We start from the raw sequence: 20,176 nt of genomic DNA on the forward strand, positions 1-20,176 counted from the left end.
TTCTAGGTACTATGGTAAGCACTTTACAGGTGTTTTACTCTGCCAACCCCATGGAGGTTGTACCCCACCTGGGCTGGTATTTTGTGTCTGTTTTACAGGTGAGGAAACAAGCTTAGAAAGGCTTAAGCAGCTTGCCCAATGGTCAGTCAGGATTCAGATCCAGGTTGGTCTGATTCACAAATTTGGGGTCCTGTGGACTTTATTGACCCTTCAATTCAATTCAGTTCAGTTGACAGCCTGCTAGTATATGGTAGTCTAACTCTGAGCTACACCAAATTTGGTTCTCCTTCTGCAGTTATCCCTGAGCTGAACTTACCGTGTGGCAATATCAACAGTCTGCAGTAATAAATAGAATAAAATAGTTAAGCTACTCTTCAATTTCTTTTTTTTTTAAAGACTTTATTTATTTATTCAACAGAGATAGAGACAGCCAGCGAGAGAGGGAACACAATCAGGGGGAGTGGGAGAGGAAGAAGCAGGCTCCTAGCGGAGGAGCCTGATGTGGGGCTCGATCCCATAACGCCGGGATCACGCCCTGAGCCGAAGGCAGACGCTTAACCGCTGTGCCACCCAGGCGCCCCTACTCTTCAATTTCTATCTCAGCATTAAGTTGACCTACCCACCTGATTTTTATGAACTAATCCAAACTCAACCTTTCATCTTTCCTTTGTAAGATGGAACTAATGTTCAGGCTTTAATTCTCTAAGCTGGCCATAGATGCAAAGGTTTGTCATATCAGGGGCCATCATTTCTCCTCTAAAGCATTAAAAACAATTAAAAGAAACAACATGATCAAAAGAAACAACATGAAACCAACCAACCCTATTTTTAAGTGTTTCCAACCTTGTTTCAAAACAGCTTTAATGAGGATTGTTTTCCCAACAGCCATGTATGAAGCCATCCACTTTTGAAATCTGATTTTCCTGTGTACACATATCCTGTTTTCTATGCTTGGAGAAGCAGGGAATACCCAAGCTGGCACTCAATCGTAGCAAATATGAAATAGACCATTTTTTAAAAATTGTAGGAATGTTAAAATCCATGTTGACTGGTTTTTACATTTACCCGGCAGCATTCCCATGCTAGCGTTGGCATGGAGACTGGAAAAGGAAACTTTCCACCAATCTGTCACTTGCTACTGTTTCCACGTACTTTACTTCGAGTCCAATTTTAACAATTTTTTAAAGTTAAAACAAGTTTAATTCTTTTTTGTTTTGTTTCAGGATGTTTCTCAAACATAAAAACACAGGCAAAAAGCAAGATTTTAAAACTCAGTCAAAAATTTGGTTTTCCAAATATTCAGCTGTTTAACATTCAGATAATTGCCTTCCCCCCCTTTTTTTTCCACATTTAGTCTGAATGCTTTGGCATGGGGAACCCCACAGTCTGAAAGTAACTTTGTCTCAACTCTCCTCACTGCGTTTATTAAAGAGGCTGAAAGACGCATCTGCTTTTCAATACTTTCTGGTCCCTAAGGGACCAGGGAAGCCCAGAGGTTCTGACAATTCAGGAACAAAGTTGGGCTTCCCAAAACTTTGGCGCAAGCAAGGCTGGCAATGGTCACAGCTAGGTATTCTTGAAATCGTTTTCATTGAAGAAAAACAGGCTGAGATTCTTGGAACTAGGCTTGGGTCAGAGATGGAAGGCAAATGTGTCGCTCTTTCTCTCATGGGTAGCCTAGAACCCAGCAGGCACTCAAGTCCTGTTTACGGGAATGAATCCATCACAGTGCTGCTGTATAGCATCTTCCAGGGCCGAAGGGTGATTTTCCTGGGCTAGAAAGTGAAAGAAGAGAGAGCTGCCTACCTACAGTTCTGGGGGCCTCAGCCTGGCGGCCCCGAAGCCAGGCGTTCTCATTTCCCCTTGGCATCATCCTGAACTGCTCTGTCTGGAGCTGGCGCGATGTTAGAGAAGGGAGGAATGCATGTGAGGAAAATCAGAGAGGAAAGGGTCGGGAACAGATGTGAGCATAAAGGGAAAGCATTAGAAATGAAAGAAAGAAATTGGACTCCCACAGCTGGAAGGACAAACCCCACAATGTCGTCAGGGATGTGGGATTAGGGGTGATTTTGCTTGCCCTTTGTTCTTTTTTCCTGTCTTCCACGTTTCCCGGTTTATTTGTTTGATGTGTGTCTTTTCTGTGCGGTTATTGGACCATGAGGCCAGACCGCAGTGGCCAGTACCTGGCAGGCAGCAGGCGCCCTGTGAAGACCTGCTGAGCAAATGAATGGGTTCGGAGGCTCCCTTCCCTCCCCTCCCCGCGCCCCCGGGTGTCTAACCGCCTGGCACGTAGTAGGCGCTCCCTGAACATCTGCACAGCAAATGAGCTGCAAGTTTTCGGCGCCGGCGCCGAGCACGTGGAGCTTTGGAAACCAGGACATTGAACGAGCGTGTCTCAGACCACAAAGCGGCTGGGGCGCGTGCGAGAGGCGGCGGCGGGCGGAGGCGAGAGCCGGGAGGCGGGAGGCGAGGCGCGGGCCGGGAGCGGGGCGCCCCGCGGGGGGCGCTGCCTGCGTGGCGCCCGGGGCGGGGGCGCGGGGAGCCGCGCGCCGGCACGTGCTCGTCTCGGGGCCGCCGGGCCGGGGTGGGCGCGCGTGTGCGCGTGGGGGCGTGGGGTGTGTGCCCGCGCCGTGCCCCTCGCGCGTGCTGCCGGGCGGGCGCCGGCGTGAGTCACGGCGGGGCTCGCCTTTATAACGGCCCGGAGGCTCGCGCCAGCCGCCCGCCAGTCCGCCCTCCCGCCGCTCCGCGCTCCAGCGAGCGCTCCCCGGCCCCGCGCCCCCAACGGCCCCCAACCGCCGCGCAGTCCCGAGGGCGCCATGAGGGGCCCGCGCTGCGCCCCGCTGCTGCTCCTGCTGCTGCTGCCGCCGCTGCTGCTCACGCCCCCCGCCGGGGACGCCGCCGTCATCACCGGGGTAAGCGGCCCCGGGCGCACCTGTCCGCCGGGGATGCGCGCCCGCGCTGCGCCCCGGGGACTCGGGAGGGGAGCGGCTCGGGGAGGGTCACCCCGGGCGGGGACATCTGCCCCAGTCGCCCTTTGGCGCTCTGGGAGAGGTGCCGTGCTCCAAAAGCAGCGGACGGCCCGGGACCTTGGGCGCGCCGTGGAAGAAAAAGTGACCGAAGTGTCACCATCTCCCTTATTACCACCTTCTCCCCCTTGCTTCCCTTTTAGACCCCTGCTAGCTCTCTCCTCGAGTTTGGCCTGTTTTTCTGTTAACCTCAAAGAAGTTTGCTTTCAGAGTCTTCTCTAGCACTTCTTCGAGGCGTTCCAACCTCGAACCTTAAAATTTGGGAGGTCGTTTCTGAAATGCACAGGGGCAAGACGAATATCCCCCAATCCTGAGATTTAATCCCTGGTCAAGGAGTTTGCTCCCCTTGCACCCTCCGCAGAAACCCCTTGAAATACCTTGGTCCGAGGCCCTGTGTGCGCTTTGAAAAGCAATGTGGACGCTTCCTTCTGGTTTCCAGGGCGCTTCCCACCCCCCCGCCCCCCGCCAGCTTCTTGAGGTTTTTCCTTGTAAAAGTTTTCCATTTTCAATTCCTGATAAAACACCTCCAGTGCTCGGGCATAATTATGGAGTAGGTTACAACGTAGATGTTTGTTTCTCCTTAGAGAAGTTGTCCTCATTTTTGAAAGTGGGAACTGAGTCAGTTCTACTCCCACCAACAATTTTGTGTGTGCGGATCTGGAGGATGAGTTTACAGTAGTCTACTTTACATCAACAATGCAAAATAGCTACCATTTTCTGGTTGCTCAACTGCTCTACGCTTTTAGCTTTTTTTAAGTCTGAAATTATTTTACACCTCCACTAAATTACTTCAGTTATCTAAGTGCACATTATGGGATTTTAAATCAAACTTCTATGTTTGAACTGATGATACATAATGAAATACTGAAATTTGAGGGAAATGTGTCCTTGTCTTGAGAAAATAAAGCTCTATAGTCACCCAGGTTAGTTTATAGCATCTTGAAAGCCTTTGTACAATAACAGTATTTGGTTATATCCAAGTTATTATAAGCATTGTGGTATTTATTAAAATAGAGGTTTTTAAAAAGTCTATTTGAATAGCTTTGTCAGGCAGTCAGTGTGGTTGAAAAAAAAACTTTTTACAGGTCTAATATATGAGTTGGAACATGATTGGGTTTTTTCCCCCTCTTCCCCTGCTGGCTCATTTTAAATTTCTCCTAATCCTCTGAGCCCAGAATTCCTTTGCAATATAAGTATCTTTTTGTTCCATTCACAGGACAACACTATTTGAATAGATCTGCAATGGGTTAAGAATGAAGGGCATTAGGAAACAGCGGTCTAATTAAAAATATATCAACCTATGCATTTCTTTGCAAATATTTCCAAGAAGTGAAGCTTTTTGTTACAAAAATGAAATTTTATCACATGGGATGTTCATCTGTTAGAGAGGCTGAGAGTGGACTTCTATGTGCTGTTTTTGTTGTTTTAACTCAGTATTACCAAAAGAGAATTTTTAAAAATTTCTCTAAGCAATGTGGCAATAAAGAAATGTAGTTATGTCTTCATGACAGGAACCATCTGGAGCCAGATGAAAAACTTGGTAACTTATCGTCTTCAGGATGTTAAACATCCAAATGCTTGATTGAATTTTTGGAAGATTCTGGCTGGATTTTGATTGTCTTATAGAGTTAGTGAGGCTTCAGAATTCTAGGTCTGGAGCATTTGTTGACGGAAAATACTGCCTGAAACCTCCACCTTAAATATTTACTTTTTTTAGTAATAAGTGTAGTTATTTTGAAATTGATATATGTTCCACAGACTTGTTAAAGCCATATTGGAAAAGATCACGTACTGAGCCTCTCATTTATGAAGTATAATGGCCGCGTATACATGATTTCTGGCATAAGGCTAAAAATTGGAAAGTGGAAATATTTGGATGTTTTCCTGTGAATGTCCTAACTCCCCAAGGTGAAAATTGTAGTTTTTGTCCATAGAGTTGTTTTAAATAGACTGAGAAAAAAATTCTAAAGAGGGAAATAAACCAACCCTAGAGCAGGATAGCTGGTAATTTTTAACAAAAAACAGTGAATAAGGGTATGCTCATATATTTATGTTTTGAGAACTTGTGGCTGGCCCCAAAACTTTGAAGGAGAAAAACCTTGAAGGAATGTTTTAGTTGTTTCCAATAAACGTAAAAAAACCAAATTTTTGTCTAAATTATGGACTTTTTAGTTTCTTACATATATATAGTACAGCATGTTTTTACCTTATCGCTAGCAAAACAGATTATTACACTCCATTCAAACAAAACATCCTATTTTTTGTTGGTTCTAGGAAGGAACAATTGTTCTTCAGATCTATTTTCATGCAAATAAATTTAGACTGCATTACTTATTTCTATTTAATAGAGTATAAAAGCTCTTCCATAGTTGATTCTTTAATTATTTGTATTTACAATTTTCGTATTGGGAACGGATGCCTTGAGTAATCATTGTTGATAATTCTATTTGTCATTTGTGTTTCTAAATCTGATTTATCTTAAAAAATAGTTCAACTGATTTTGTAATACACACATGTGTATACCCTAAGCCAATAATTTCTTTTTGCAGGTTACTCATCCCCAAAAAAGAGTAACCTAAGACAAAAGTCTTGGTTTGTCCATTCCCAACCTATGAAATTTCTTTCTTTAAAGAGGAAATGTGAAAATCAAGCCGGTGGTTTGAGAAACATCAGGTCTCATGAACCAAAAAGCAAATATTTGAAAGGGAAAATGAACACTTTTAAATTTACATCAGTGCTTTATGGGTCTGGAGCATTTCATGCCAGATTTAGAGACCGTTTAAATCCCTTTTTAAAATTGGGCCCAATGTATTCTGAGGTTAATAGTCATAAAATCTTGTGATTCAATTTATGTACTTCCTAATGGCCATGTATGGTATAAGACTAATGCAGACTTGTTTTTCAAATTCAAAGCCAATTCAGCCACAAAACACTAGAAAAAGAGAGGTGATTTTCTGTGCGTGTTTATTTAAGATTTTCTTAATGTGTGGGCCATTCTTCAGACCATTTTTTTTTAAACTAGGAAAATCTCTTCTGTTCAGATTTTATGGTAAATACGTGCAAGCAAATGAAGATTACAGCTCTTTTTTATAGGTGTGAGTATTAAAATCCTAGTGGTTGGAGATGTAAAGAGCGTTTTTCACTGCTAGTTTTAGATTTCCTCAGCCAGAGTCTTCCCCGCCATCTATGTTTACCTGTCTGTTTGTTACATTTCAGGCCTGCGACAAGGACCCCCAGTGTGGTGGAGGCATGTGCTGCGCTGTTAGTATCTGGGTTAAGAGCATAAGGATTTGCACACCTATGGGCAAAGTGGGAGACAGCTGCCATCCGCTGACTCGTAAAGTTAGTATATATATTTGTATTCATGGTGGTTCTCTTACGTTGTGATAACTCAACTCCCAGCAAGACCTGTATGACATGAAACCCAGGGTAATGTACTTGAAATTCTAAGTTAGAGAAGATAACAGTGGAAAACCACCTCCTCTCCCCTCGCCCCTCCCATTTTGAAGAACTGGCTTGTCTACCATCCTTACTATAGTGAATCATTTTCATATCCTTGCTCTCGTGACATTAGAAACATTTCAGAAAAATAATTTCACACACATGAATTTGCCTAAAAATGATTTAGGACAAAAAATATATGTGCGTAATACAGTGTATGCTTCTTTGGAGAAATCAGAGTACAGACGTTCTTGAAAAGATTTTTAACATCAGACCCACTGATAAGGCAGAAGTAAATAACTTTGTGTTTTGTTTCTTGCAGAAAATCATCAATGATAACAGTTATCCTTGTATCTTAATTTAAAAGTCCTTTATTTTCATTCAATCTACGCCATACACTGTTCATAATCCTAGAGGTTAATGATATTTAATTTTCCAATTTATTCTGTTATCTAACAGCTCAGTGTCCCGATGACCTGAACAATGCTTTTTTTTTTTTTTTTTTTTGAGATTTTATTTATTTATTTGACACAGAGAGAGACAGCCAGAGAGAGAGGGAACACAGGCAGGGGCAGTGGGAGAGGAAGAAGCAGCCTCTAGCGGAGGAGCCTGATGTGGGGCTCGATCTCAGGACTGTGGGATCACGCCCTGAGCCGAAGGCAGATGCTTAACAACTGAGCCACCCAGGTGCACCCTGAACAATGCTTTTGAACGGTTTTGGCCATAAGTGACATGACCATATGGTGGCAGGATTGGATGGAGCTTTCGAGGTCACGTGGCAGACGCTCCTGTCTACAAGGGCTAGTCAGTGACATTACTTCAGGAGCGGGGTGGGTTAGAGATAGGAGGGAAGAGAAAACTGTGTGGAGCTTGGAGAGTCTCGGCCCTTCTCAATCAAAACTTAAAGTAGTGGGATCTCAGTAAGATCCCCCAGGGACGCCAGGTGGCAGTGCCTTGCTCCCTAGCGCCACCTCCTGGTTTTTCCCAGCGGTGAAGAGAAGTCCTGAGCTGTGGAAGCCTGTGTCCCAGGCCAGGTGGCTTGTTGGAGGCGGAGCTCAGTCTGTCTGCAGCCTTCTCTCTACACCTTATATACTCCTGTTTTAAAATAGAGGGAATGTTTTCCAAGTAGTCTACCTTCTGGACTCCGCCTCCTACCTGTTTTTTTTTTCCACATGTGGTTTAGGGTTGAAAGCTGCTGTCGAGCCCAGCCTCTTCCCTGTCCTCGACAGTTGCAGATGACAGTTACTGTTTTGACTTTCTCAGAGGGAAGGTAATGAAATAAATGGGCTTATGTTTAGCTCTGTGAGCTGTAATAAGGACTCCACTTGCTTGGGTGGCTCTGAAGACCGAGTTTGGCTTTCCTGTGGTTTCCTTGAGAAACACTTCCTGTTCTGTTGAGACCGTCCCTCCCCTTCACTGTCCTTGTCACACATGACACGCACCTTTTATTCTTGGCCGCGGCAAGACAGGAAAGGTTGACAACCGTTAGTGGTCTGTCTCAACGCCAAGCTCCTGGTGAGGAGTTGACACCAGCGCAGCCACCTTGGGCCCTGATGTCACTTTTGTCATCACCCTTTATCAAGTGCAAGCCAACTTTTGTATATTTGAGCCACTGTCCTTGAAAAGTTCGCTCGTAACCTTTTAAGAACGTTGTTGTTTTTGCGCAGGGTTAGCATACCCTTACACTCCCTGCACACCAGAGTCGTGCAGCCTGCTTGCTACAACCAGTGAAGCGTGACACGTTCTGCACCACCGTTCTTTGTCATCATAGCAAAGCGCTGTTGCTCCTTGTTGAGGGCTGTGACGTCCCAGACACCCTGTGCTAAATGTCGAATATGCATTTCTCATGTCACACACCAAGCCCGGGAAACGCATTTGTTTCCGGCACATTCTGCATACAACCACAGTAAGCCTCGGAGGGACTCAGTGACTGGCCGAGGTCACCAGGCGAGAGGGGGCACAGCAGCAGCAGCACCGGACTTCATGTCTGTCTGACGCTCCGTTGGCTGTGTGGTGTCAATCACCGTCCTCTTCTGCTACCGTGAAGGCCGGTTCCTCTGAACACTTTGAGCTCCGGTGAACCAAAACTGGTTTGTGCGGGATGAGAGATAACGGTCCCTCGTGGGAATTTGTCACATCCTGTAGTTGTGATGAGTTTTCCAAGTCCGAGGTATTTTAATAAGAGAACCAAATTCTCCCCCGCCCCCACCGTGGGTGCCTGGATAACTTCCAGTGTTCAGGTGTACGTAGTGCAAGGTCATTTCTGAGAGCGAACAAAATCATTCTTCTCCTGGAAACCCAGGTACATCTCTACGCCTTTGTTCTTAGCCACAGTTTTAATAATGAAGTCTTTAATAACAAGGTATGGTTTTTCATAGTAGAATTAAGTGATAAGAGAACTGAGGGACTTAAAAAAAAAGGTTTTATGTCAGATCTTAACTTTTCCCCCATTCAGATGCCCACTTGAAAAGTGTTTCTAGAACTCCGTTTTACAACTTCCCCAACTGGATACTTTTCTGTGTTGAAAATACATTTTCATACATTATTTCTTTTTTTAAAGTAGGTCCCGGAGTTGTTACTTGTTCTGGGTGAAATTAACTTATCCTGGTAAAAATCTAGTTACTTCCAGATTATCTCTCTACTATATTCTATTTCAAAACAACTTGAGAAAAAAATTTTTTATAAATGCACCCTGGTGAATGTAGTATACAGTATTCAACTGCAGACTACAGTTTAATGGCTCATCAGTAAATGCTACAAGTATAGACACTGCATAGAAAATTCTAGTTTAATATGATGTGTTCATTCTTTTCTTTCTTCTTCCTTTTTTTTTTTTTTTAAAGGAGGATTAACTGGTTGTGGTACAGGGATTGGTGTTTGAAAAACACAAGACTATGAATAAGTGAAGACTACACCTGTTTAAATTTTAAACTTTCCATTGTGGCTTCGCTTAGTCATAGCCACAAATGTCTGTTTATTTGGATAAAGTGAGTAATATTTGATGAATGAGATTGCAAACTCTAGGTAGGAATAGATAGTCACAGAGTTCAGTTATTTCAGATACAGCAACTAATTTGTGGAGTTTACAGTGACTGCTAGGATGTAATTTTATAATTGTACAGTTTTTAACTTTACATTTGGTAATTGAAAAGTAGGATAAAAGATCAGTTTACCTACGAAAAGGATATACGTTTAGTCAGATAAAAGTTTTAACATGTATTCATTTTTAACAATTTTTTAACAGTTAGGGATGAATTACTGAATCGTATGTCTACAAGGAATGTTTTGCTGCTTAAAAAAACCCACTATTTTACTATTTCTATTAATACCTACACTTTTCAGAGTTTACAAAGATTAGCCATTTCCATCCCATTCTCATTGCCGCTTGGCTTTGGACATTTACAATTATGTGGGCAATACTTTTATTTTTGTTGCGTATCATTTGATAATTTTTTTCAATTTAAACAACTATGTCTCCTCTCCCAAAATTGTTTTTGCTTCACTTTTTAGGTTAACATTTTTAGTACCAGGCTCACTTTTTGTTTTCTGGTGGGTTTTTTGTTTGTTTGTTTGCTACACTTTAAAACTTGGCCAATACATTTTCCTTTTCTGAAAAAAAAAATTTCAAATTAAAACCTGGGACTTGTCTGTGTTAAAAAAAAAAAAAGAAAGAAGAAGAAGAAGAAGAAAAGGAAGATTTAAAAAATCATTAGCAGTTTCTGTTCTAGAACCAACCTACGACGAAACATTGTAAACATACTTTCAGGGTAGAGTATAACTTTAAAAAATATTAACTAAAATATGAGTAATGTAACTACAGAATTTAGTGGAAGATGGGTGGGTGAAAGCTGAATGCATTCACTCCCCCATCTTTCCTATCACACATGTCAAGAGCCACTATCTACATTTTCTCTCCCAGGGCAGTAGCATCGCTGTGAATACAGGCTCGTTGCCAGAGCGACTCAGGGCACATGCATACACAGTAGTCGAACACAGAGTTTCTCAGCCGGGGCACGGTGGCCAGTGTGGGCCCGAGGGCCACCCTACGCAGTATGGGATGGTTGGCTGCAGCATCCCTGGCCTCTCCCCCCGAGATGCCAGTAGTCTCCCTTTCTCGGTTATGACAACCAGCTACGTCCCCAGACTATGACAGGATGCCCCCTGTGACAGTTTGGGGGATGGACCTTGCCCTGGTCGAGCACCCCTGGCCGAACACTAAGTCTACTTCGCCTCACAGGGCAGGAATAGGACACATAGCAGCAGCATCGCATTGGGAGCTCAGCAGCTACCCAAACACACAGCTTCGCTTGCCCTCTCTTCCACGTGGGGTGCTCGTAGCTGCCCCAGAAGAGAGCCAAACTGTGTGTGTGGGGGGGTCCCCTTGGCTCCCAGAAGCTACCACACTTGCAGTATTCTTGCAGATATTTTGCACCCCTCTAGACGCAGAGGCCCAGGCTTGCATCCCCACAGCTTCCCCAACCCAACTCAAGTTCCACACAAGCCAAAGGCTAAGCCCCCTATTCCGTTTTCCTTTACTCTTTCCAAGGACACAGCAGTGGAAGGCCAGATCCCGTGTTAACCCTCTACTCACAAGAAGACAAATCATTGCATTATTTGGGGTTGTATGAATATATACTCCTTCCAAAAAAAATTGAAGAAACATTTTAAGACTTGACCGAATGAAAATACATTGGCGATCTTCTGAATTATTAAAGCCGGAAACTGTGAGAGGCGGACAGGAGCTGTGAGATTTTTAGTTTCTATTTTATGTGCTATTACCTTATTTGAAATTTTTTGAACTGTGTACTTTTATAGACAAAAGTTACGGTAACAAAACGGGCTTTCTTAAAAATAAAATTGTCATTTTTTTATTAAGGTAAAATTGGTATATAAATTATGTAAGTTTATATAATTATATAAATTACATAAGTTTCAGTAATATATAATGTACGACATTGCAGTTTGACATCTGTCTGAAGTACAAACTGATCAGTTGCTCCCCTTCCACTCATTCTGCCTACCCCAAACCTCCTTCCCACATGAGACCAGTGCTTTTTATGTGACATGACCAGGGTTTTCCTCGTGTATCCTCCTTCATATTTCTTTCTTTAGCAAAAGCGACTCTGTTTTGAGAGAAATCACAAACGGTACCTGAGTTTTGTATCAGTGCTATTTTCTCTATAAAAGTGCTGCAAATGGATCAGAATCATGCCTTGTGGAAAGTGCTATAGGTCCTAACTTGATTACTTCTAGAATCTGCTGTTTGGAATTCTGGGCTTTTGGAAATGTTGGATTGAGTTGATTCTAAAATAAACCATCAAGTTGGGACTGAATGGTTAGCTGCTGGGCTCTCCTTGTGCCTCTAAAGATGCGTCTTCTGTGTACTTTCTCCTGTCTCTGTGGCTATTAGACACCTATTAACTTTGTCACACAGTATGTGTAGAGCTAGGGGGCGCCTGGGGGGCTCAGTCTGTGTAGCGTCTGCCTTCAGCTCAGGGCATGACCTCAGGGTCCCCGGATCAAGCCCCACGTCAGGCTCCCCTGCTCCGCGGGTAGCCCGCTTCTCCCTCTCCTCCCTGCTTGTGCTCTTTCTCGCACTACCTCTGTTGCTCTCTGTCTCTCTCAAATACATAAATAAATAAAACCTTTTAAAAAATATATATGTAGAGCTAGAAGTGAAGGGGCCAGTGGAGAGATTGCCAAGTATCCATTAAGTGCAAAACACCAGAAATGGTCTTCTTTGTCATCAGGAGCTCACAGACGGAAGGGGAGGAGGAAGACGTCTTTGAGTGGGCGCGGATAAAAAAGGCTTGGCAGGCGGAGAAGCACAGACCAGATCTTGGAAAAGGGGAGTGGGCTTGAGAAGAATGAGAAAAGGGCATGCAGGGATAAAGAGCCCTGCAGGACAGTGTAATCATGATGTGAAGGTTGTCGGGGCCGGTCTGGGCTGAGGCCGATACTGCCTTGGCACCCTCAATAAGAAAAAGGATAATTTGCAGTATTTTTTGAAAGATTCACAGGAACAGGTGACCTTGTGAGCGCATTGCCAGGGCGCTACCTAGGCCCCGGAGGGAACCGTACCCGGGAAGGCCCTCTGCGTTTTGGGCTTCCCAGCAAGTCCATCTCTGTGAGTTTGGTGGCGTGAGTCACTTTGGGCCTGCTCAGTGCCGGGCAGGGGTGTGTGGAGTGAGGAGAAGCCACCGGACCTGGGAAGGCCACCCCCCGGCCTTCAGGCAGAGCACGTCCTGGGGGAGGGGGGAGCACTGGCAGGAGATAGGCTTTTAACAAGTATTTGCTTAAGTGTCTCCTGTGTCCCAGGCTAAGTGCTATGTGTTCACAAATAAGATGTCCTTTCTTCAAAGAGCTTGGAGCTGGGGGAATGGCGGTGTTTGAGAAAAGAGCAAAATCTGGAAGGAAGCGGGACTGGGTTTGGTTATGACAGATTCCCGTTTAGCTGGGCGACCGCAGTCAGCCGTGTTACTTCACCTCAAGAGGAAGCCGCTTAGCTTGTGGCAAAACCAGGCGAAAATCTGGCATTCACGTTTGGTGTGACGTTCACAGGCCAGGCCTTCGGGAGCCTGGGCAAGGCGGGCCGCCGCTGTCGTTTTTCTCTGCTCCTGTTTTCAAGGCACTAAGGACGCGCGTGACAGGCCAGAGAGCGCCCATGGTGTCTGGATGCACATGTCACAGGACTGCCAGCACCTTCTTGACTGAGGGCGCTTTTTCAGAGCTCTAACCATCCTACCGGTTATCTGTCTTCCGTCATGAAAATTCACGCTTCGTGATGGGCCCAGGCCTTTCCTGTTTTGTTCACCGCGGCTGACATGTCGGTGACGGCAAATACCTGCTGAAGGAGCGAATAAGGGAAACGTGCTTGGTGGCGTCCGCGTGTCACGGTCGTGATAGTTACAGTTCACTTAGTTCAGGCTCCTTTACCTTGACGATCGCTGCCTCTGTTCGTTCTTCTCAACATCAGCACTGTTGGCACTTCGGGCCAGAGAGCCCTTGTTGTTGGGGGGCCGTCCTGTGCCTTGGAGGCCGTCTAGCTGCACCCCTGGCCTCCACCCACTACTCAACACCCCTTCCCCCAAGTTGTGACAAACAAAATTGTCTCTGGATACTGCCAGCCATCCCCTCGGGGGTAGAGTCCCCCCAGCTGAGGACCACTGGCCCATGTGGTAGTATAGGAGTGATGAAATGAACCTCTCAAACTCTCAGGGCTAGAGAAGATCCCAGAGGTCAGGGGTTAGAACGTCTCATGCTGTCCGCTTGTAATGGTCCGAGCCAGTGCGGCTGGACCCATCTCCTCTGACGTATTCTCAGCGCCAACGAACGAGCTAGCCCTCCATGTGCCCTTTGACGCACACAGTGACAGAACCATTCTGAGCACAAGCGTGCGTGGAGCTGATGGCCGTGGCACATGCGGGCAGGCACTGTCGTGACAGCCCTGAACATCAGGCCCTTGCAAAAGGCAGAGGAACCCGGGGTGACTCTGCCTGTTCGCCACCTGCCCATCAATGCCCACCTGTTGCTTCCCTCTCTTCCTTTTGTATTTATTGATCTCAATCATTTCCCTGGCCCTTCCAGAACCATTTTGGAAATGGAAGGCAGGAAAGAAGAAAGAGGAAGAGAAGAAAAAGGAAAAAGGAGGTAAGAAGCACATGAGCATGGTACCCCCCCAAAGATACTGCCCAGCATAGTGAGCCCTGACCACTGTTTGGACTTCCATACAGTTGGGTCTGTCCTATTAGTTCAACCCCAAAATAAGGTTAGAATGGTTCTGTCACTGTCTGCAGGGGAAAAAAAATTTTATGTACAGAAAAATTATTTAGAAGGCATCAGGAAGAAGCATCTCAGACTTTCTCATTAGGACAGATCATTGGTATGGGGCGGCCTCTTTTGGTGGCATAGAATAGGAAATAGACTAGAATGATAGCGAACAAAGCATCTTGAGAAACAAGATGCATTTTTCTGCCCTGTATAAGCTGTGGAAGGATCCCTGAAGCTTCCGTCTCTCACATGACCCTGGACCAGAGTAATTGGCCATCCCCTTTCATTGGTTATCAGTCATCTCCAGGCCTGGGGTTAAACTTTCTCCCTATAACTTGCCAAGGAGGCAGATTCTCAAGAGGGCACCATTCCCAGGGGAGAGAGAATGAATTTTGTTCTTGCCTCTGGAAACGTATACATACTTTGAGGGACTCCGCTGCCCCTTGAGACAGAGGGCCACCATGCCAGTTGCTGGTTGACCCTCCTGGACTCAGCTTCATTGATGGCACGGGCAAGACTCAGAAATACCACTTGGATGACTCTTGGAATGAAGCCGACCTTTCTCTGCTGGCTCTCCCTAGGCCAGGTTTAGTTTGTTCCTTTTCTGCCACTCAAGCTTGCCTCCTTCCCTAATTTCCTTTTTGTTCCCTCCCTACCCACACTCCCCAGAATTTGACCCCTCCTACCATCTGTGTGCAAACACGTGAGTTTACATATTGCTCAGTGTCAGTGACTTCATATTTACTCGTTATATCAGTGTGGTCATACCCTTCGTGTCGTGCCCTCCTCAAGGAGCTTCGTTAGTAGGATGCTGTAAAAAGAATTAAAAAGAAGAAGTAAAAGGCAGTATAGCTTGGTGCTTAAAAGCTGGTGCTCTCTGGTCCTGCTGCCAGCGCAGCTTCAAGTTCTCGGTCTGTGAGCCTGGGCGAGTTGCTGATCTCTCTGTCTCAATCTCTCACCTGTGAAATGGGTATAATGAAAGCATTTGCCATCTTCACAGGGTGGTTATAGGATGGAAAAGGATAAATACATAAAGTGCCGAGCGTATTGCTTGATGGAGAGTTAACACTATAACACTAGATGTTCTTATTCAAAGGGATTTCTCAAGAATAGTATTTTGTTTTTGTTTTTTAACGTTTCCCGCTCTGACTCCGTTTTCCTCTTTTATCTTAGGTTCCATTTTTTGGGCGGAGAATGCATCACACGTGTCCATGTATGCCGGGCTTAGCCTGTTTACGGACTTCATTTAATCGATTTATTTGTTTAGCCCGAAAGTAATCACTTGAGAGTAGGAACTTTAAATGTGAGCAGCCACATGATGTCTGTAAAGTCTGTTTACTTGTGATTGTGCCAAACAAATAATATGCCAGAAAGAAACGCTGTTGCTTCCTCAACTCTCCAAGTAACATTTCTATCTTTGATGTTTAAATGACTTTTTTTTTTCCCAACTGAGAGAGGATTTTGATTTTGGATTTGAATGTAAAATTCAGGGCATTATGGAACCGGTTCCATTTTCCTGTTTATGTTTTGGTTTGGCTTGGCTCTTTTAATGCCAATAATTCACCCATTTTCACAGAAATGAGAATAAGAATTTGATATTTCGTCACAGAAACTTTTTTTTTCTTAAGCCCCCTCCCCCCAGCCCTGTACACACACACACACACACACACACACACACACACACTCACACACACACACACACCCTCAGGTCTCTTTTCTCTCCTCAAAAAATTTTAAGGCTCTCACTTAATTTTTCGCCATTTCCCTCACCAGCCCTCTAGCATTTTAAAGTGGGGAACAGGGTTGTTCTATATCCTCTAATTTGCTGGCAGAATCACTGTTGAGGCTTTTTGCCTGATACTTAAACAGTGAAGGGTGTGTAGCGACTAGACACTCCAGACTTCCTCTAGACAGAGTAGAGGTTGGGGTGCTTCCAAACTTTCATGGAACTTGTCCATGCGACAGGACTTCAGGTCCACTGTGTGACAGGTGTGAGTGAGTCCAGAGGGAACAGAAGGTCAATTTAGTCCATATTTCTAGATTTGGGTTGGTTTAAAAAAAAAAGAAAAAAGAAAAACACTTCTCCAATTCATTACATCTATTTCTCTTTCTTTTTATGAAGTTTATTTTTTTTTTAAGTCTCACAGAGATGTTCCAGAAAATGTCACTTGAAGAGGAAGTATTGATTTTAATCTGGCATAACCCTCATTACCATTTAAAACTCGGTATTAAGTTGTAACTTAAACTTCATTTGTAACCAGAAGTTCTCTTATAATGGATTACCTGACATCCTGCCATGTGTACCTATCTCAATATTGCTGTGTAAAAATTCTGTATCAGAATAATGACAGTATTGTATATCATTTGATTTATTTTAATATTATATCCTTATTTTTGTCACAGTTGTTGTCAGTTTTTATTACAAGCAGATTTCTATTAGCTCCCATTCTAAAATGGGCAAAGACCCCAACATTGGTCAGATAGCACTCACCAGATGTGCTTGTGTTCACTTTACACACAGGAAAGTTCTGTTTGCATGAATTTTAAGGCCGTACCAAAAAACCAAATAATGTGTAAATCAGTGAGGTTTTGGAACACGAAGGAAGATTGTGACGTGCAAAACTGTCTGTAATCAGGAATGGACTCCTGGGATGTCACTGTATTGATTCCACAGATCGTGATCCCGTGTTTATCACGAGTGGTTAGGCAGATGGCTAGATGCTAGCTGAACGGTGATGAAAAACCTCGAAAAACCCCACCAAGTGTTGTAAATGGAATCAGCGTCGCAAATAAACAACTTATGAAATGTGTCTGACTAAACTTGACCATGCCAACCCACTAACCGTTTCAAAAAGAAAGAAAGAAAAATGTGTCCATTTTGTAGTTATTTATTCAGCCAAGGCTTACAGTTGCACGTTGTATGTCACTTTACCCTAGGGGCTAACGTGTCCCGTAAATATATGGGATTTTTGCTGTACTCATTACCATACCCGGGCATAGAAGTATTATTTTTGGTTCAATTTAGTTTGTGTGCAAGAAGCATTCCTCAGTGAGTCTGTTGGAAAAAACATAGACTTCAGCAAGTGGAATTATGGGTAACGAAATGCACCTCAACGCAGTTTTGCTAAATGTCGCTTTCATATCATGGTTGAGACACCCTTTTCCAGAAGTCGTAAACACTTGATTGGGTCAATCATCCATTTTCCCCCAAGTTAAAAAACAGCTAGCAAACTTTTATAAAATTTTAGTTTTACATATACCAACTTGATTTAAAAAAAAAAGACTACAAAGAGGTAGACCGTAGTTCATAGGCAAGAGAAGGAAGTAAATTGTGTGTGGGACACTCAGAACCGTGTCTTCTGACCTGCTCACTGCCGTTCAAAGAAAACCAGAACTTTATCATTTGGTACCTCACCACTGGGTTATTATTTTTATTGGGGAATAACTCCTTTCTTTTTAGTGTGCAGCTTTATTTGGTCAGTATTTTTTTTTTTTTGCTTGTCTCCAAAGTTAGCATCTTTCAAATAATTGTTTCAAAAGACTTGTAATCGTGTTCCATGGAGATTCTTTAAGATAATTGCATGCAGATCACACAAAGTCTTGCACTATAAAGACTGTGGACTGTTTCTTCCCATCCCCAGCATGCTCTCTCACTGAAGTTGGCCAGGCTTCATAGGCCGGAATGCCTGCAAGGTAACGCAAAGTGAGAATTTACACAGGAAGAAGTTCAAGTCAGCGATCTACTTTGGTGTAAATATGGTGGGTGGATTCTATCCATCCTAAGATAGAAATAGACCTTACGCCAGCACCTACTGGCCAGACTCAAGTGGACCTTTGGATTCCTTTGCAAATATTGACTTTCATGAAAACTATCATTTCTGACTTCAACCTCTTTTTTTTTTTTCTTTTAAGCATCGCGCTTTTTTTTTTTAAACCGTGGAAAAGGTTGTGCCAAAACTATTTCCTTACAAACCCTCTTATCTGACTGAAGACCTTTACCCTTCCCAGCGTTTCAGTGTTGTTCTGTGGTCGGCGCTCTGCACAGTCAGTCCAGGGACAGATCACACACGTAAGCCAATTTTCTTCTTCATTGGTTTTAATATCAGAAATTTCACTCCACGCAGAATTTCCTAACTTCAACTTTGGAGAAGATTTAAGTTGGGGACCATTTTAATTTTAAAAACAGCACATTTTCTTGGTAGTGAGGATCCCTGTTTAAAAATTCACTGACAGCTTTTTCTGATGTTTTAACACGTGCCCGTGTATTTCAGGTAATATCCTCAGAATTAATATTTCTTTGGTTCTTCCACATCTTGCCCCTGGTTTGTTAATGGTCAGTGATCCCTTCTGCACAAAGGAGAACTGTATTTCTTCAAGTATCTTTAACTATGCAATCCTTAGGTAAATGTATTACTTCCCCACCCCCCACCCCCCACCCCAAATCAGGGCAGTTTCAGAGCACACATCTCCCAAAACTAGAGGTGCCATTAATATGCTGTTCTTGAAGTACTACTCCTGTTTTTTCCATCATCCATCGCCCTCAGAGATTCTGGTGTAGCTCGTCTGGGGTGAGGCTGGGGTGTTGGATTTTTTTTTTTTTTTTGGTAGCTATTTACTTGATTCTAAGGTGCACCCATGGTTGAGAGCCACTGAGAAAGAATAAAGAAATATGCTTCTATAGGAAAGCTGCTGCTTCCCTGGGACACCCCTTGGGGAGACACCTTTCTAGTTAGATTAGAAGTGGGGAGAGGAGCTAAATGTCTGCCTTTTCTTGCCACCCGCAGAAGTTCTATGATCCTAGGCATAAATGAATCTGTTCTTTGTTTTATTCCCCCCCCCCCCGCCACGACTTCTAGAAGGGTGGTCACAGAAGGGTCCCGTGTGAGAATTTTAGCTGCAGTTCCGTAGCTCATTTGAGTCTGTTCAAAGTTCCTTGGAATTCGATTAGGGAAGCAGGCCTGGATGCAGTCAGAGCTGGCCCCCAGGCGCTCACACTCGTCCTGAGGCAGGGCGTGGAGCCATGGCTCTCTCCCTACAGGCCAACCCTCCCAGGCGACAGCTTTCCGAACTGCCCCCTCTGCCAGTCCCGCTTTCCCACATACCACCTCCCACATACATTCCGTTTTACCGGGCCCATAAATCATCAAAAGGCTCTAGGAAGTCCACTGTTGCAGCAAATTATAACTGAATAACTCACACTAGTAAGCGTTTGAATAAAACCTGGATGTGCCACAAGAGAGTAAAAGCCAGAAAGTGGAAAAGCACAGTGTGAGCATGATTTCTGACGATAGAAGGCGCGGTCTAATCCATACCGTCTACATAGACCGCATCCACCCTCGTGTCTACGGCGGATTCATCCTTCCGAAGGCGCCTGGGGCCCCTACTCGTGAGTTGTGCCAGCCAGGCAAAAGCAGGGCCTGCCCCCGGCATGGCAGCTGTGGGGGTGTTTCCAGGCATTCACTCCCTTTAGTGGAGGATTTCTCAACAGCGACACCACGAACATTCTGGGCCAGGCCATTTTTCGTTGTGAGGGACGGTCCCGTGTTTTCTAGGCAGTCGAGCAGCACCCTGTCCCCTCCCCACTCGATGCCAGTAGATCCCCTGAGCTGTCACACCCAAAAAAACGTCTCTAGACGTTACCAAGTGAATGGGTAGGGGTAGATTGTCCCCCTGCGAGAGCCACTGGTTTAGTCTGAAGATATTTTCCGTCTGCCTGTATAAATTCTGTTTCAGGATCTAACAAAATTTGAGATGACAGGATTAAAAGTAAAACCTGCAAACCGGGCCCTACAAAATCGGTATTCTGGAAATAAGGTAAATAAGAAACTACCGTTTGTATTCAAAGTTGTCAAAAGGTAAACATTGGGTCCATCTTAAGAGCCGACCCAGGAACTATCAGTCGTACGTCAGCTCTGTAGTTTACTGTTTCAAGGAAGCCA

At 44.4% G+C, this 20,176-nt stretch overlaps 1 protein-coding gene across 1 annotated transcript; it reads left to right on the forward strand.

The window, feature by feature from the left end:
- Positions 1 to 2,693: 2,693 nt before the first annotated feature.
- Positions 2,694 to 17,047, forward strand: PROK2 (prokineticin 2). The gene is made up of 3 exons (XM_040628554.1): positions 2,694 to 2,912; positions 6,243 to 6,368; positions 15,411 to 17,047. The coding sequence occupies exons 1-3, from the start codon at positions 2,817 to 2,819 to the stop codon at positions 15,513 to 15,515; spliced, it is 327 nt and encodes a 108-aa protein (XP_040484488.1). The 5' UTR covers positions 2,694 to 2,816; the 3' UTR covers positions 15,516 to 17,047.
- The last annotated feature ends 3,129 nt before the right edge of the window (positions 17,048 to 20,176 follow it).

This window comes from Ursus maritimus, unplaced genomic scaffold (genome assembly GCF_017311325.1).
Source record: "Ursus maritimus isolate PB19 unplaced genomic scaffold, ASM1731132v1 scaffold_14, whole genome shotgun sequence".
Lineage (NCBI taxonomy): Eukaryota > Metazoa > Chordata > Mammalia > Carnivora > Ursidae > Ursus > Ursus maritimus.

What these genes read in the sequence shown, in the direction of transcription:
- PROK2 (XM_040628554.1), top strand. Translation starts at nt 2,817, where the DNA reads ATGAGGGGCCCGCGCTGCGCCCCGCTGCTGCTCCTGCTGCTGCTGCCG. An exon ending in ACGCCGCCGTCATCACCGGG is followed by an intron (nt 2,913 to 6,242) that starts GTAAGCGGCCCC and finishes GTTACATTTCAG; the next exon opens with GCCTGCGACAAGGACCCCCA. An exon ending in GCCATCCGCTGACTCGTAAA is followed by an intron (nt 6,369 to 15,410) that starts GTTAGTATATAT and finishes CTTTTATCTTAG; the next exon opens with GTTCCATTTTTTGGGCGGAG.